General features: G+C 41.9%; 1 protein-coding gene across 4 annotated transcripts in view; it reads left to right on the forward strand.

The window, feature by feature from the left end:
• The first annotated feature begins 1012 nt into the window (after positions 1-1012).
• The window catches only part of BNIP3L (BCL2 interacting protein 3 like), a 60517-nt gene continuing 44474 nt past the window's right edge, over positions 1013-17055 (forward strand). For 2 of the 4 annotated variants that reach the window (XR_003941992.1, XM_030201834.1), the window contains exons 1-2: positions 1014-1120; positions 1880-2062. Coding sequence is in view for 1 of the 4 variants with exons in the window: in XM_030201834.1 (XP_030057694.1) it covers positions 1996-2062 (67 nt within the window). In the remaining 3 variants the exon portion in view is untranslated. Of the gene's footprint in view, positions 1121-1879; positions 2063-6248; positions 6294-17055 lie in introns of those variants that run through there. The other 2 variants (XM_030201835.1, XM_030201836.1) reach the window with 2 other exon arrangements.

Below are 17055 nucleotides of genomic sequence, written 5' to 3' on the forward strand. Positions count from 1 at the left end.
TGTACTAAAATCTCTCTCAAAAATACTGGGACCCCTTGACAATTGGCAGCTCTGCCTCACTCAGGGGCGTAGCCAGACCTCGGCGGGAGGGGGTCTAGAGCCTGAGGTGAGGGGGCACATTTTAGCCCCCCCCCCCCCGCCATTGCTAACACCCTCCGCCATTGCTAACCCCCTCCACCAACTTTGACACCCCCCCCCCCCGCTGCCTACTTTTGCTGGTGGTGGACCTTAACCCCCGCCAGTCGAGCCGAGGTCTTCTTCTTCCCAATCCCGCACAAGGCTTCGTTCTAGTCTGACATTCTTCATTCTGTTTGTGAGTCTGACGTCCTGCATGTACAACGTACAGGGCGTCAGACTAGAACGAAGCCTTGCGCGGGATTGGGCAGAAGAGGACCTCGGCTCGGCTGGTAGGGGTTGGGGTCCCCTGCCAGCAAAGGTAGGCGGCGGCAGGAGGGGAGGTCATTGGCAGGGGGTCCAGGCCCCCGTGGCCCCATACTGGCTACGCCCCTATTGAAATCTCAAAATCTGTATTATAGAACAGTGTAGAAAAATTAGCACAAAATACAGAGGTTATAGCTGCTGTTTCTACCAGTTATAATATTTTCAAGCTGTTTTAGTAATATTCAATTTTTATGTCATAATATTTATATCTAGATACGGAAGCTTTCAAATAAAATAAAAGCTGTCAAGTTTAAAAAAAATTATTTTGTTCTGCACGTTTTAAGGCACTACCTATTTAACTGGAACAGTTTAAGACTTTTTACAGATGGACTACGCATTTATTTTTAATAATCTTTGGTACTGTTTTCAAGACCGTTTGCTATTGTTTTGGGTGAACTAAACCGCCTACTGAGGGCAAGCTCCGCCCATTGACTTCAAGTTCAACCCGTATGATGGACTAGATAGGGAATACCCGGTCTCCAGTTTTCTTCAACCTTCTTGGGCCGGCTTGAACCTTTTGACGTCATGTCGTCTCCTATCATCCATCCCGTTCTTACTGACGCAACTTCCTGTTTCCGGCAAAGCGGGATGCTTCAGAGGAAGAGAAGTTGTGTGTTGTGTCATAGGGGACGGGGCACCTGAGAAGGAAAGCTGTGGGTTTGTTCGTGGGCGATCGCAGGTATGAGTTTGACATGTGTGTATCTGGTGTTGGGTGGTTGAGGGAGAGGTGTCGCATCGCAGACAAGCAAGACAGAGGGAGAGATGGCAGATTATGGGGAGGGGAGAACAGTTCTCCGAATACGTGTGATAGTGTAAGCGCAGCCGAATTTGTGTATCTTTGTAGTTTCAGCCTATATGATTGTTCTACAGGCAACGTTCGCGTTACTTAGTTCCTCGTATTATGCCCAATGAGTCTTTCGTTTATCTAAAAAGAAATGTAGTTTTTCTTATCCACCTCTGTTCTCCCCCCCCCCCCCCCCCCCCCCACCAAAGATCAAAGTTGTTATTACCAATATTTTTTCTTTCATACTATGTTAGATGTTTGGTACTATATTTATTGGTTTTGAATGTTCATGAAAATGATATGCCTTCATAATTTTTTTTAATGTAAATACATTTGCCATATGCTATTCCCAATCAAATTTGTTTACAATATTTAAATGTGATGTTTCATGAAAAAAAACCCAACAACTTTTCTTATAATGCAATAGTTGCATGTTATTGAGGCTCCTTTCTACATATAACATTGTGGCTTCTCTCCTAACCTCTGCTTACTCTGTATAGGTACAAGAGACAGTTGCATAGTCTGGAGTGTGACATTAGCAACAGGTGCAAGGTGATGTTGGGGAGCAAAGCAGAATGTTCCAGTGCAGGTGTGATAAAGTGGATGGAGGGTTTTGCTCTTATTTATTTTTTTTGTGTGCTGTACTTTCTCTAGTTCTGCGTCGTGTCTCTGTCTTGGGTCTGTTCGCGTGGCCGCTTTATCTATATGCGCAAGAATTCTAGCGGCAGCCGCCGAGAAGCTCCAGCTTCATTCTGCCTATCTCCTTAGCCATGTCTTCCCCAGAGGAGCACAGTATCACCACCGCGGACAACAACAATGAGGAGCCGGGTCTGAACAGTAAGTGTGCCGGGGGGGGGGGGGGGGGGGGGAGGAGATGCTGCTGCTGCTACTAATAAACCTAGAAGCACTTACAGTATTAATAACAGTGTAGGTACATGTGGAAGTTGTGGGAAAAAAAGGGGGGGCCAACTAATCTATATGTAGATATGTTACTTTTGTAACACCAAATGTCTACTCCCCTCACATTTCCACTATCCATGATTTATTGTAAGCCACATTGAGCCTGCAACGAGGTGGGAAAATGTGGGATACAAATGCAATAAATAAATAAAAATATGTAGATATATACATAAATTAATATATAAAAGTAAAAAAGAAGCCCAGTTACCTCCCTCCCCTCCCCCTTGTGCCGTAGGCTGTCTGTGATACAACAGCTTGTTGGTTCACAGTGGCACAAGCTAATTAGTGGAGAACTGTTCAGTGGATTTTTTATTTTTTCTTAATATCTTGGGAACAAGGGATGTGGGGGTGGCATATGAGTGACAGGTTACAGTGCCCATTAAACACTGGAAAGAGTTTTGACCAATCAGGCATCGTTGTGGGTGGAGCTGAGTGTTTTTGAGGTTGTTTAAATGCATATCGAAGGCAGAATCCCCATAACAAAGAAATATGATATTTCATTCTGAGCTGGCACTGTGCTGTTTGGAGCAAAGTAGAAGTGGGGCCTCTTGCCAAAGGTGACATAGTAGACTGAGCCTTCAGCTTTTAAAGGATGTACAGTAGGACTGCCTAGACCTGTCCTGCTGACCTCAGAAACAGCTGGGTTTTCAGGCTTTCCACAGTGAATATTCATGACATGAGATAAATTTGCATATCATCACCAGAAAGCAAAAGTGTCTTAACTGCAATTTTTATGAGATGGGTGTATATTCAGTACATTGCTGGAGTACTTTATGACTATCACCATAAGATGTGGTGTTTTGGTACTTTACAATGTTACTTAAAAAAAAGTTAAAATGTGATATATTATTATAATAAGCACATGTAACTTAGTAAGTATATGTGCTTTGAAAATGAGCACCTAAACTTCTCATTTTCACCGTTTTGCATCAAGCACACATATGATACTTCGCTTTCAGGCAACACTATGCTGGGCTTATGTCACAGTAGTTGAAAGTTAATAGTACAGGTATGTAAGTAATTACAAGTTTTATCAATAGAAAGATGGACATGAGTGAGACCCCACATACCTTTTGAAAACTGTGTGTAGTTCTGGAGGGCATATCTACATAAGAAAATGATTAATAAGGTTAGGGGTATTGCAGGGGCACCAAATTGCTGTATGAGTCATACACACAGACTTGAGGAAGATCATCTGGTTTTGGAGTTGTTTGTTTGGTTTTTTTTAACATTTAACTGTTCATGATTAGAGCCAAAATAATAATAAAAAGCTTAAAACAGCTGAAGAATAACAGCTCTAACAAAAATAATCAAGGACCTCTTGCTGTAAAGACCTAATACAGCAAAATCTTTATCATTTTCCTAAAAACTACTTTCTAATGAGCTCCAGAAAACTGTACCAATGTGTATGAAAAATCTTGTTTTCTGCATATTTTTTCTCTTCAAAGGTGGACAGTAAAGGGGAAAGTCAGATGTTGATTTTTAAGGATCTAGTAGGTTTATAGTATTGCTTTCCAAACTTTTATCCTATGTGACCCTATTTGAACACTTAAAAATTTATTTGACCCCAGATGGTAATGGGAACAGAATAGCAGATTTCTACGTTCTGCTCCTTATCCACCAACCTATCCTCCGCTTATCCAAAGCACGAAAACAGTAGCAGCAATCACCACAGCTTTACTGTGTACTTACAAACCCAATGGGTTTCTAGGGGAGCGTGTTCAGTGCCTTTGAATGTTTGCCGACTTTGAGAACCCATATTCACTGCCACTACTTGACAGAAGTCAGTAGAGAGCCTGAAGAAGGAGGAGAAACCATCTTTATGTGACTGCATTTTGGGGTCCTGACCCACAGTTTGAGAACCATTGGCTTATAGCACACTATGAAGTCTCGCAGCTGCTCCAGACCCAAGCCTCTCAGGCATCTGTAGACCAATAAAAGAATTTTAAATTTGAGGCTGCCAGCTATCAGTAGCCTGTAAAACATTATGGTCTCCCAAACGAGCATTTTAGCAGTAATCTGTTTTCAAAAGAGGTTGGGGGAGGGGGTACCACTAGATACTAGAGAGATTTATTTGACAGTCAAAGGGCTGGCTTCTTGGGGTAAGGGAAGAGGGCCCATGTTGTTCTAGAAGAAAGAAAAAGGGGCAGTTATTCAGATATCTAGCAGGCTTCAGTAAAATACAAGAAGGATGCACTGAAAAGCTGAGGGGAGGGAAACTCAACAAGAAGGTGAGAAAATACTTTTTCATAAAGGGAGGCTGTCAAGGGAAATAGACTTTCAATGGAGTTTCTAGAAGCCAAAATTGGCAGAACTCAAGAATGTAAGGCATTGATGCACAAGGAGCTGAGTGGCTCAGGGAAAGAGAAGATCTTGAATCAAAAATAAGATCGGTGATAGCATGGTAGGTAGGTACAAATCAGTAGACTAGGTGTACCAGTTAGTTCTTTTCTGGCTACTTTTGTGTTTCTAAATATATCTATCTTAGGGGCCGTTTTACTAAAGGGTTGGCACTGGGCAACAGGTTTGCCGCATGCCAATCCGGAACTACTGCCGGGCTACCACAGGAGCCCAGCGGTAGTTCCCACCCCCTAAGCGCGCCATTTCCAGCGCTACAAAAAATATTTTTTATTTTTGTAGTGCAGGTGCAAAACTGCATGCTGCCCGGTTAGCATGGGGGCCCTTACCGCCGCCACAATGAGTGGCAGTAAGTGCTTCCCCCCCCCCCCCCCCACCCCCTGAAATGGCCATGCGACAAGTGGTTCACTTACCACATGGCCATTTCTTTTCCAGAAAAAGACAGCCTTTTACCTGCTGCGGTAAAAGGGGCCTCAGCGCTCATCAAACAAACGTGTTGACACTAGCACAGTCCTCTTTTTACTGCAGCTTAGGAAAAGGACCCCTTAGGCAATTATATAAACTGTGGCTATCAAGGAGGTTTGATGATGGGAGATCTTATGACATCAAAAAGTTGAAGCTATCTACCTTGCGCAGCCGCCATATTGTGTGACCCTAGACATTCGCAGATGCTGTAAAAACATTAGCAAACTTGTGAGGTTTATGACTGCCTATGTGTGTGTTTTTTAAAATTTATTTGAAATCCTTTCATATGTAACTTGAGGGGTTTTTTTTAACCTTTCGGGGTGGGGGTCCCCCACAACTAGGCCCCGAGGCTCAGGCACAGCCAGTGCCTTTCTTAAAACTGCCCCCTACAAAAAGTGAACCTCCCATGGCTCCAAAAATAAGTCTGCCTCTCCAGAGTGGACCACAGGTAAAAAAAGACCTTGGGTTACATATCGGAAGCTTTCAAATTTAAAAAAACAAAAAACCCAGACATAGGCAGTCCTAAACCTCACAACTTTGCTATTGTTTTCAACAGCATCTGCAAATGTTTGGGGTCACACAATATGGCGGCAAGCTCTGCCCACTGGCTTCAGCCCACAGAATGGGGATATCCTGAAAACCTGACTGTCGGGTCAGTAGGTTGGTTTTGGGACCTGTTGCCCACCACCTCACCACAAAGTGTTTGTAATATAAGTTGTAAGGTCTTAAATATCACTGTTTGATAGTAGAAATACAAATTCTTGCAGAATAAATCCATTAAAAGGGTATTCTGCAGGCTACTTTTCCCTCCTAAAGTCTGTTGTGAATGTCAGTAGGGCTTTGTAATATGGTTATCTCTGTAGTGAGAGGCCGAGCTGGTCATGATTTTCTACCCATTTATATATGTGTGGTGTGGAAAAGCAGTACTGGGTTAGCCTTTTCCCCGCAGGTGTGGAACTGTTTTGATAGTTTCTAGTTAGTTTGTGTTTTCCTCCCACAATGTGTTTCTTGGACTTACATTCAGATGTTTATTGCTCTTCTCACTGTGTCCTATTTGGTCTTAAATATTGATGGCTAACTGTTAGTAATTGCCCCATTTAGATTCCAGAAGCGTTAAATCACAGGATCAGCTAATGTTTTGTTACTGTTGAAACACAGTGGGCGAGGCTTCCTAATCTTTGTAAATAGTTAGGAAACTGTTGTTTTTGTTCTCCTCATGTGAAAACTCCTGCTTCAGCAACTGTAGAGTGTAAAGGATTTCATCTATTTGCCCTTTTAAAAAGAGGTAAGAATGCACCTTACCTTATACCTTTGGACCTGGTTATGATTAGTTTATCCATATGTTGATATACAGTGCCTGTTGGTCAAGTTTGTAGCCTAAATTTCTTTTTTTTAATGTGAGTTACATTTTGCTCGACTGTTTCATCTTTTTTAATTGCATAATTTTTATTCAAATTCTACTGCTTTTCATTTTCTAATCACCCATTTTCTGCCCCCTTCCCCACACATACACTTTCCCTTTCAGACCATCATTGGAATGTGTTTTATGATTCACTTATTTTTCTTGTATTGCTATCTTTAGCCAATTCTGTCTTGATCCAAGGAAGGGTTTTTAGCTCCTAATACTACTACTTATTTCTAAAGCACTACTAGACATACACAGCGCTGTACTCTTGAACATGAAGAGACAGTCCTGAACACTAGTTAAAAATAACATTGTTACTTTTTTTTTTTTAATTCAATTGTCACCTTTTCTTTTATTTATTTCTGTAATATATTCCAGATAAAAAAGCCAAATTTCTGATTTAGATATGATAGTTGTCTCTAGAGATCCACAGCTAACACTTTGATGGGGTTATGTTTGATAATTTTGATTATGTATGTGGAAACGTATTCTGTAGAAGATAAACTGGATATTTATTTATAGTGACATTTAAAAAAACCTTAGTAATATGTAGTGTTCTAAGCTACTGTACACTGTGTCCCTTGACAAATTCTGTTGGACGGGAATAAGCTGAGTGTTCCAGTTGAAAACAAATATATGAAGTAAACTTTGTCCTTTGAGATCTGGTGGTTTTTTTGTTTGTACTAGTTCAAGTAGTGTTCGTCTTTCTTTCATCTGTGGTAAATACCAACAATACTGGTGTAATTCAGCCCAGTATGTTTTAAATGTCTCTTAATCCATCGTCGTTTTTGTAAACTAGGCAATGTAAGACATTGCTCCTGGCTATAAAGCTCTTTCCCCCAAATCACGTACTGTTTTCAAATAATGTTTGTGGTGATCTCCTTGGCGTGTTTGCTGAAATTTGTACATGTCAGAGGTTTGTTATTCCATGTTACCTTTTGTCATATGGGCCTTACAATATCATTCTTACATGTAGAACAGGAGAGCTATGTGAAATGTCCTTATTCTGCCAGACCAGTCCAGATGCATGTGCTTCTCTGTTTCCATCTGCTGCAGGATGACAAACAGTATTTTTTCAGTGATGTCATCACTAATGTAATTGCTGGTGCAACTGAGGAAACTGTCAGTGTTTTCTGTTGACAACACATGATTGTGTTTGGAATAGTGCTGCAGTATTAAGCGCACAACTATGGAATGGACTCCTATATGCAGTGAAAACAATACATGACCACCTAAACTTCAGGAAATCATTAAAAACCCACCTCTTCAAAAAATCTTACCCCACCGATCCAACATAAATCCCCACATCCAGCAACACACCATAATCAATGATCGTACTGGACAATTTACTTTTCTCTTTCTCCTCGACCCCATGTCGCTTGATTCAATTCTACCTCATTTGACCACAACTCAATCTTGTATTTTTTATCAACCGAAATGGCAAACGCCTTACGGTACTTTGTAAGCCACATTGAGCCTGCAAATAGGTGGGAAAATGTGGGCTATAAATGTAAAAAATAAATAAAGTTCTCCACACCAACTGTTGTGCATGTGTGCCATTTGCTATCTTACCCCCCACTTTTACAAAGCCATGCTAGCAGCTGCCAGTGTGGTAATGCCGACACAGCCCATTCAAAGTGAATGGGGTGTGTTGGCATTGCTGTGAGGCTTTGTAAAAGGGAGGGGGGTTAGCTTTGTTCAAACGTAAGGCGATTTGTGCACTTTTGTTTTGGTTATCTTTACAGAAGTGGTTTACTATTTTTGTTTTATTCATTACAATTCCAACTTATATTTTCCTGGTAACTGTAGTTCATTGTTCCTTTTGGTTGGCTCCAGGATGTAGTGACAGAATGAGCATGGGTTTCATAGGTAGTCAGGTGTAGCTGATATTTGAATTACTTGTATAGCGTGAATAACATCATAATTGCCTAGGTATCTATTCTAGGCATTCTGGTAACACCCAAGTTAGTCACAAGTATAATGGCAGCTTCTACTGGATTATTCATGTGGTACTGAATAGCAAGTTATGTTAGTTTCAGGGCAGGCTCTTGCATATAGATTCTCTGTCTTGTGTTTCAACTACAGAACAGAAAAAATTATAATGATGCGATTTTGTTGATTGTTTAGCATGGTTGTCAGCTGTGTTCCCTCTTAAGTGGAGCGCATGAGCGATTGCTCATACATTTTAGGAGCATTGCTCACAGATTTTACATGGTTGTTCACAAAAACTTTTTTTTTTCTTTTGTGCTATATACAGAAATGCTTTGCTAATACTGGCGCCCAAAAATTGTTGGTTGCCACCGGCAGTATTATTCTCAGATGTTCAATTCCAAGACATATCTAGGCACCGGCATTAAATATCTGTCTTTATGCGACTGGCATTGTATTTTGTGACACTTAACTGCCTAACCAGCTCATAATCGAAAGTGATCGCTGGCCATTTCCCAACACAAATCGGGAGATGGCCGGCGATCTCGGAAAAGCGGCAAAATCAGTATAATTGAAAGCTGCTTTTTTTGACATCGCCACTTTCCCGACGCCTCGCCAGCAAAAGTTCAAAGGGGCGTGTCGGCGGCTAAGCGAAGGCGGGACATGGGCGGGTATGGACGTGGCTACCAGATAGCTGGCTTTCGCCGATAATGGGGAAAAAAACGGCGTTAAGCAGTATTTCACTGGGTTTACTTGGCCCAAACTGACCACATGACCACCGGAAGGAAGCTGAGATGACCTCCCTGTACTCCCCCAGTGGTCACTAACCCCCTCCCACCAAAAAAAACCCCCACTTTAAACACTTTTTTTTCCAGCCTTTATGCCAGCCTCAAATGCCGAACCCACCTCCATGACAGCAGAATGTGTTCTGTCCTCCGACAGCCTTTTCCTGCTTGTGATGTGGCTCTAGGGTGAATGTGACACCTTTTCTGTTATTTGCACTGCAGAGTCACATCAGCAATGCATTGTGGTGGGTGTAGGTATTGGTAGTTGGTAGGCTCTACTCCCCTGGTGCTTTCCCCCTGCTTACTGGGTCAGAGTGTGCCCTGTTTTGTTTCCTGTTGTAGTGGCCATTTTTGTAAGCCAGTTGTAGTTCCCTTTCCTGTGTTACCCACGTTAGAGAACATAGTTCTTACCTTGAATGGTGCTGAAAGAGGGCATTGTACACCATTGTGCCAGCTCTGACCTACTGCTCATCTTAGTACCAGGGGACTCTTTGCCAGTGGGGCACAACCTCTGATCTGCAGTTAACTGTGAGTAAACGTTCTTATTCAAATAAAGGACTTTTTCAAAGAGATTAGTCTTCAGGTGTGAACTGGTGTGCCAAAGTTATACAGCAGCAATAAGTCCTAGAGGCTGTATTCAGGTCCCTGGAGCAGTTTTAGTGGGTGCAGTACATTTGTGGGTAGTGGGTTTTGTGGGGGGGGGGGGGGGGGGGCTCAGCTCCCAAAGTAAGGGAGCTATGTACGTGGGAGCTTTTCTGAAGTCTATCGCAGTGACCCCTAGGGAGCCCGGTTGGTGTCCTGGCATGTCAGGGGGGCCAGTGCACTAAAAATGCTGGCTCCTCCCACGGCCAAATGTCTTGAATTTGGCCGGGGTTTGAGATGGCCGACATACTTTCCATTATCGCTAAAAAACGAAGCCGGCCATCTCAAACCCCGGCCAAATCCAAGGCATTTGGCTGGCCGGAACCGTATTATTGAAACAAAAGATGGCCAGCCATCTTTTTCGAAAATACGGGTCTGGCCAGCTGTTTCCGGCGCCGCCAAAATACATCGCCGACCATGTATTTTGCCGGCGCCGTTCGATTATTCCCCTCTAAGTGACACAGTATATAGAGAAAACTGACTTTTATGCAGTCTGATTTGGCCGCTTAACTTGGTTAAGTGCTGACTCTGCCCCTGGACTTCTCACAAAATAGCTGGCTTTCACTTTAGTGGTCTGTGGTGATGTTCAGCGCCCCTAACTGGTTAAATGCTGCTGTATATCAACAGTTAACCCTGCACAAGTGATTTAATCGGCCAGGAGCCATTTCTGACCAGTTAAATCACTTTGAATATCAACCCCCAAATGGCTCATTACTTTAAAATAATAAACATATTAAAGATGTGTATGTTTTTGTAGTTGGATGGTATTTTGAAAATTGGTGTGTTTAAAAATTTCTTTAGCTGACATTTTCTCACTGTATTTACTGTTCCACCTCTGTTATAAATTTAACAGTCATATATGTATAGTTTTCAGTTCATACCCATTGCAGAAATAGCTCTTTTACTGAGAGGGTGATTGTTGTTAGGATAATGACAAAATTCAAACAAATAGAGAATGGTAGTAAAGCATTGTCACAAAATGCCTAGAGCCCTCCTGGGGGGTTAATCCTGTGGCTACCTAAAGGGTCTGTCCCAGCATTGCTCAGGTCCACTGTCACCTGCGCACATGCTCTACACTGGCATACCCTTCCACCTGTCTGCTGGGTCCCACTTGCCTCTGGGTGAGTCTCCCACCCATAAGTTATTTCCCTGGTGGTTTCAAAGGACACTGGGGGCCACAGTTCCCACAAAGCACCCACAGACCAAATCACAAACCATCAAGATGCTGTCGGTCCAGGACAGCACAGTCAATAAACTAATAAGGTTTATTGTCAGGAAAATGAACAGTGGCTATTATCAAAAACAAAATTACAGAGCACATCCAAGGACATGGATTACTGAGACCAAGTCAGCATGACTTTTGTGTGGGGAAATCTTGCCTGACCAATTTACTTCAATTCTTTGAAGGAGTAAACAAACATGGACAAAGGGGAGCCGGTTGATATTGTATATCTGGATTTTCAAAAGGCGTTTGACAAGGTACCTCATGAAAGGCTTTAGAGGAAATTGGAGGGTCATGGGATAGGAAGAAATCTCCTATTGTGGATTAAAAACTGGTGGAAGGATAGGAAACAGAGAGTGGGGTTAAATGAGCAGTATTCACAATGAAGAAGGGTAGTTAGTGGGGTTCCTCAGGGGTCTGTGCTAGGACTGCTGCTTTTTAATATATTTATAAATGATTTAGAGATGGGAGTAACTAGTGAGGTAATTAAATTTTGCTGATGACACAAAGTTATTCAAAGTCGTTAACTCGCGACAGGATTGTGAAAAATTACAGAAGGACCTGGGAGACTGGGCGGCTAAATGGCAGATGACGTTTAATGTAAGCAAGTGCAAGATGATGCATGTGGGAAAAAAGAAACCGAATTATAGCTACGTCATGCAAGGTTCCACGTTAGGAGTTACGGACCAAGAAAGGGATCTGGGTGTCATCGTCAATAATACACTGAAACCTTTTGCTCAGTGAGCTGCTGTGGCAAGGAAAGTGAATAGAATGTTGGGTATTATTAGGAAAGGTATGGAAAACAGGTGTGAGGATGTTATAATGCCGTTGTATCGCTCCATGGTGCAACCACACCTTGAATATTGTGTTCAATTCTGGTTGCCGCATCTCAAGAAAGATATAGTAGAATTGGAAAAGGTGCAGCGAAGGGCGACTATAAAATGATAGCGGGGATGGGATGACTTCCTTATGAAAGACTACGGAGGCTAGGGCTTTTCAGCTTGGAGAAGAGATGGCTGAAGGGAGACATGATAGAGGTATATAAAATGAGTGGAGTGGAACAGGTGGATGTGAAGTGTTTGTTCACGCTTTCCAAAAATACTAGGACTAGGGGGCATGCGATGAAACTACAGTGTAGTAAATTTTAAACAAATCGGAGAAAATGTTTCTTCACCCAACGCATGATTAAACTCTGGAATTGGTTGCCGGAGAACGTGGTGAAGGCGGTTAGCTTGGCAGAGTTTTAAAAGGGGTTAGACGGTTTCCTCCGTTCACTGGGTAAATCTCTCTTATCTGCATCCTTCTCCTCTACTTCTAACTCCAGACTCCGTTCCTTTTATCTTGCTGCACCATATGCCTGGAATAGACTTCCTGAGCCGTACGTCAAGCTCCATCTCTGACCGTCTTCAAATCTAAGCTAAAATTCCACCTTTTTGATGCTGCTTTTAACTCCTAACCCTTGTTCACTTGTTCAGAACCCTTATTTTATCATCCTCACTTTAATATTCCCTTATCTCTTGTTTGTCCTGTTTGTCTGTCCTAATTAGATTGTAAGCTGTGTCGAGCAGGGACTGTCTCTTCATGTTCAAGTGTACAGCGCTGCGTACATCAGTAGTAGCGCTATAGAAATAAGTAGTAGAAGTTCATAAACCACTACTAAATGGATTTGGGAAAAATCCACAATTCCAGGAATAACATGTATAGAATGTTTGTACGTTTAGAAAGCTTGCCAGGTGCCCTTGGCCTGGATTGGCTGCTGTCGTAGACAGGATGCTGGGCTCGATGGACCCTTGGTCTTTTCCCAGTGTGGCATTACTTATGTACTTATGTTGTGAATGTTAAGAGGTAAAAATGGTGGAAATATAGCAACAATAACAGTTAAATCAAACAGGTATCAATATTAAAACTAAACATTTATGTACTACCTGAGGTAACAGCTTTACAAAAAAAAAAAAAAGACAGTTGCCATCTGCTGGCCAAACAAGGGAAATACACATCATGAAATAATACAGTTCACAGACTTGGAAACTCACTGTTTCGCCTCAAACATTTAGGGTAGAAGAGGGAAAGTCAATAAAGAATTGGGAAGTTTGGGTCATGCTTTAGGTTTGAAAACACATATGCCTTCCTTATCTTTCTGCTAGACCAATCCAGACCAGTGGGTTAGTTCCCCCTACCAGCAGATGGAGGTAGAGAAGCTGAACTGTTGGTATAAAGTCTGGTGCAGCCTGGAATTATCCAGTATTTCCCTACCTTCAGCAGATGGAGCTTGGAGGAGTCTCTCTCCACAGTCCTGATCTGTAGCCCAGAATTGCAACCTGTGCAGCTTGGAAACCTTATGGGTCTAAGACTGTGTCCAGATTCTGGGTTCCATGGCAGCAACTCTGTAAGCGATGCCTTGGGTTTGGGTCCATATCTACCCTGTCTGGACAGCCCTTTTGTCCAGGTGGGTGCTTGTCTCCCACACCTATTTGTCTTTCTCCTTCAGGGCTCAGTGCAGACTAGCCTGGTGTAACTGGAAGGGGGGGAGGGAGGTCTACTGGCCCCGCCTGACAAGGTGGTGGTGACCACTGATTCGAATCTTCTCAATTGGGGAGAGCTCATTGGGCAGAATTGCACAGGGGGTGTTGGTCTCCCCTAGAGGCCTCATAATCCATACATTTTCTGGAGACCTGGGTGGTCTCTGGTTGGCTGGGTCCTTCGAAGAATAGCACATCTTCCGTTTTCTGGTTCTTCTGGTGCTCTGGATTTGCCCCAAAGGCTGCGTTATGTAGATCTCGTTAGACTCTTGGAGGAGTCCCTGCTTCCTCCTCTTAGGGGTCATGGGTAGCTCAGTCACGGTTTGATAGAAATGGAGGATCTGGATCCCTTCTGGCTTATGGTTTAGCCCTTGAGAAGGTGGTGCCTATTGAGACCAGGGTTCCTTTCCCACAGAAGTGGTCACTTCTTTGGCTTACTTACAGGTCTGGAAAGTTTTTGAGAGATGTCAGTCGGCGCTCCCTCTCTGTAGAAAGCTCAGATCCTGGAGTTGCTCAGCTTTCTACAGCACGGGTTCAACCATGGTTTGGCTGCTCTCTCTTTCTGAGGGGCAAGGTGCTGTTCATGTTATGCTCCCCTCAACAGCTTAATTAAGTTTGCAGTGGATTACAATATAGAATAAAACCAGTTAACCAAACTGGGATCTTACAATATCCAACAAAACAGCATACATTTACAACTGAATAGCTAATTGGGAGGAACATATCTTCTAAATAAGTTTGTCTTCAACATTTTATGAAAAAGTAAATAATTAGATTGACATTTCAACAAAATTGGTAAAGAATTCTAGATTTGAGATGTCTGGTAAGAGAATAAAACTGTAAAGTATTTCTTAAAATGCTATCCTTTAAAGGAAGGAGCAGATATATTGAATCTGCTGCGAGTATTGTATTCTGAAAAAATGTGTAGTAATCAAGGAACTATTGTGAAGAGTCCACTAAATTCGTATATGAAAATATGAATTTGTTTCAATCCAATACTTTTTTTGAAAATCGAGGAAAAGACCTCAAAACGCCCTACCACTTACTTATGATTTTCAGCAGCTTTAACTGGAGGCGTGGTGTTCATCACTGGTCATAAAAATCTCATTTTTTTAATTATTTGATTTTTATTCTTTACTTGAAATATATTCAAACTTAATTTTCTTTTTTTTTTTGTGAACTTCAATGATTTCTATTATATTCCGAAACCATTTATCATTTATTTCTAATTTTATGCAAATTCTTATATGCTGTGAGCAGTACTTTTCAAGCAAAACAAAGTTGAGCACTTATCTGTTGCCCGACGGCGGCCACATCTGTTTTGCTTTTTCTGCTTTTTCAAGGGCTGTGCGTCGACATAGATGGCATTGATTATTACCTGAAAGATACATATCATGTACTTTATTTTTGAGGGAAACAACCTGGCAAGTTTTCTGTCGAACCAACATTTATTTTTAGAATAAAAGTATCTCACCCATTAAACAAATGAATCAAACTACACTTTCAGCTTACATTGTCTCTTTTTTGCCTGCGGCTCGATACTGCTACAAACCGTGTACCCTTGGTTGCTTGCGATATTTAGCTTCTCAACGTAATTTAAATGAACCAATCGGTCAAGACTTTATGGCACTTAACGGTCTAATTCACTGCTAACTTGATAATTGCCTAACGTTTACTTTACTATGCAGCAAGTTTTATGCCACACCTATCATGCTTTTGATTGAGTTGCTAGCATTTAAACACTCCTTGATGGTTACATCATTAAGCTTCCAATTGGAAGTATTAATCTTGTTCATTACGTTCGTTTTTTGTTTACCAAATTTTCAATAAAGAATTATAAGATATCTCGAACATTTTGAACCATCATATTGAGAATGCCTTCTATAAAAATCTTAGTGTGATTTATGCCACATCGTAATATTATCCAGGGGACATAATTCAACAAGGATTACCATACTTATAAACAACAAACGGGTTTAGTTGAAAAATATCCTCCACTCTGTTATTGTTCAAGCCTAGCAGTTCTAATGTGTTCAAACGATGTCTCCATCTTTGTTCAGATTTCAGTAAATGTTTAGCTCGGTCCCCTCCTTTAACATTGGGTTTGATTAGATCAATGATGAAACATTTAAGCTGTTCAAATCTGTGGTTAAATTTAACACAATGATCAAATAACAGTGCTTGCATTGTACCTCTTTTGTGGACTCTTCACAATTGTAACGTGGTAACCTTTAAATTTAGAGTCTTGGATTTTTTCCATCTTTTTCATTGTTTACTTGGTAATCAAGGAAGACATACAATTTGGTTCTAAACCTTCCAATATCTTATAAACCAGACAACAAAGTTTATGAAAAAAGCTCTAGCCTCTATCGGCAACCAATGGAGGTTTTCATAGCATATGGAAATTCTATCAAATTTACCCAAACCACATATAAGATGAATTTCGGTATTCTGGATAGTTCAAAGCCATCTCAGTAAGTATTTTTTACAGCCCAGATATATAATGTTACAATAATCAAGCTTTGTAAGAATTAAATCTTGCACTAACAGTTGAAATGATTCTAAGGTAAAATATTTATGAAACCTTCTCAAATTATTCATCATCCACCTGAAATTCCCAAGACATGTTATGTTCCAGGGCTGCTTTACTCAGGGATTTTACCTTGAAGACCAGTCTTTCTGGTAGTCATTGCTTTGGCCAGGAGAGATTGAGTTTTCAGGCTCTGTCCCTATCAGGACCTGTATTTTTCGTTCTCGGAGACTCTCCAGCTTATTTTCGAAAGAGAAAAACGCCCAAATTCCGACCTAAATCGGGAGATGGACGTCTTTCTCTTGTGGGTGCCCAAAACGGTATAATCGAAAGCCGATTTTGGGCGTTTCCAACTGCACTCCGTCGCGGGAACGCATAAAGTTGACGGGGGCGTGTTGAAGGCATGGTGAAGGCGGGACTGGGGCGTGGTTATCGACTGAGGAGAGATGGGCGCGCTCGGCCGATAATCGAAAAAATAAAGGCGTTTTTAGCCAGAATTTAGGACACTTTTTCTGGACATTGTTTTTTCACGAACAGGTCCCAAAAAAGTGCCCTAAATGACCAGATGACCAACAGAGGGAATCGGGGATGACCTCCCCTGACTCCCCCAGTGGTCACTAACCCCCTCCCACCAAAAGAACACGAACTTTAAACACTTTTTTTTCCAGCCTCTATGCCAGCTTCAAATATCATCCTTAGCTCCATGACAGCAGTATGCAGGTCCCCCGAGCAAATTTAGTTTAGTTGGTGCTGCCCGGACCCATGCAGAGAGCAAAAATCGGAAGGAAAAAAAAAACATGCAAGTGCAGTTGGGGAACGTCCTTCCCTTTCCATTAAGTCCCTCCAAGTTTCTGTCAGCCAATCACAGCTCCTTTAGCTGACATCATGTCAGCTAAACAGCTGTGATTGGCTGACAGAAACTTTGAGGGACTTAATGGAAAGGGAAGGACGTCTAAACGACTGATTTATGTGGTGCAGTGTGTAGAGCACTGGCCTGGGAATCAGAAGGTGGCTG

This window comes from Microcaecilia unicolor, chromosome 4 (genome assembly GCF_901765095.1).
Source record: "Microcaecilia unicolor chromosome 4, aMicUni1.1, whole genome shotgun sequence".
NCBI lineage: Eukaryota > Metazoa > Chordata > Amphibia > Gymnophiona > Siphonopidae > Microcaecilia > Microcaecilia unicolor.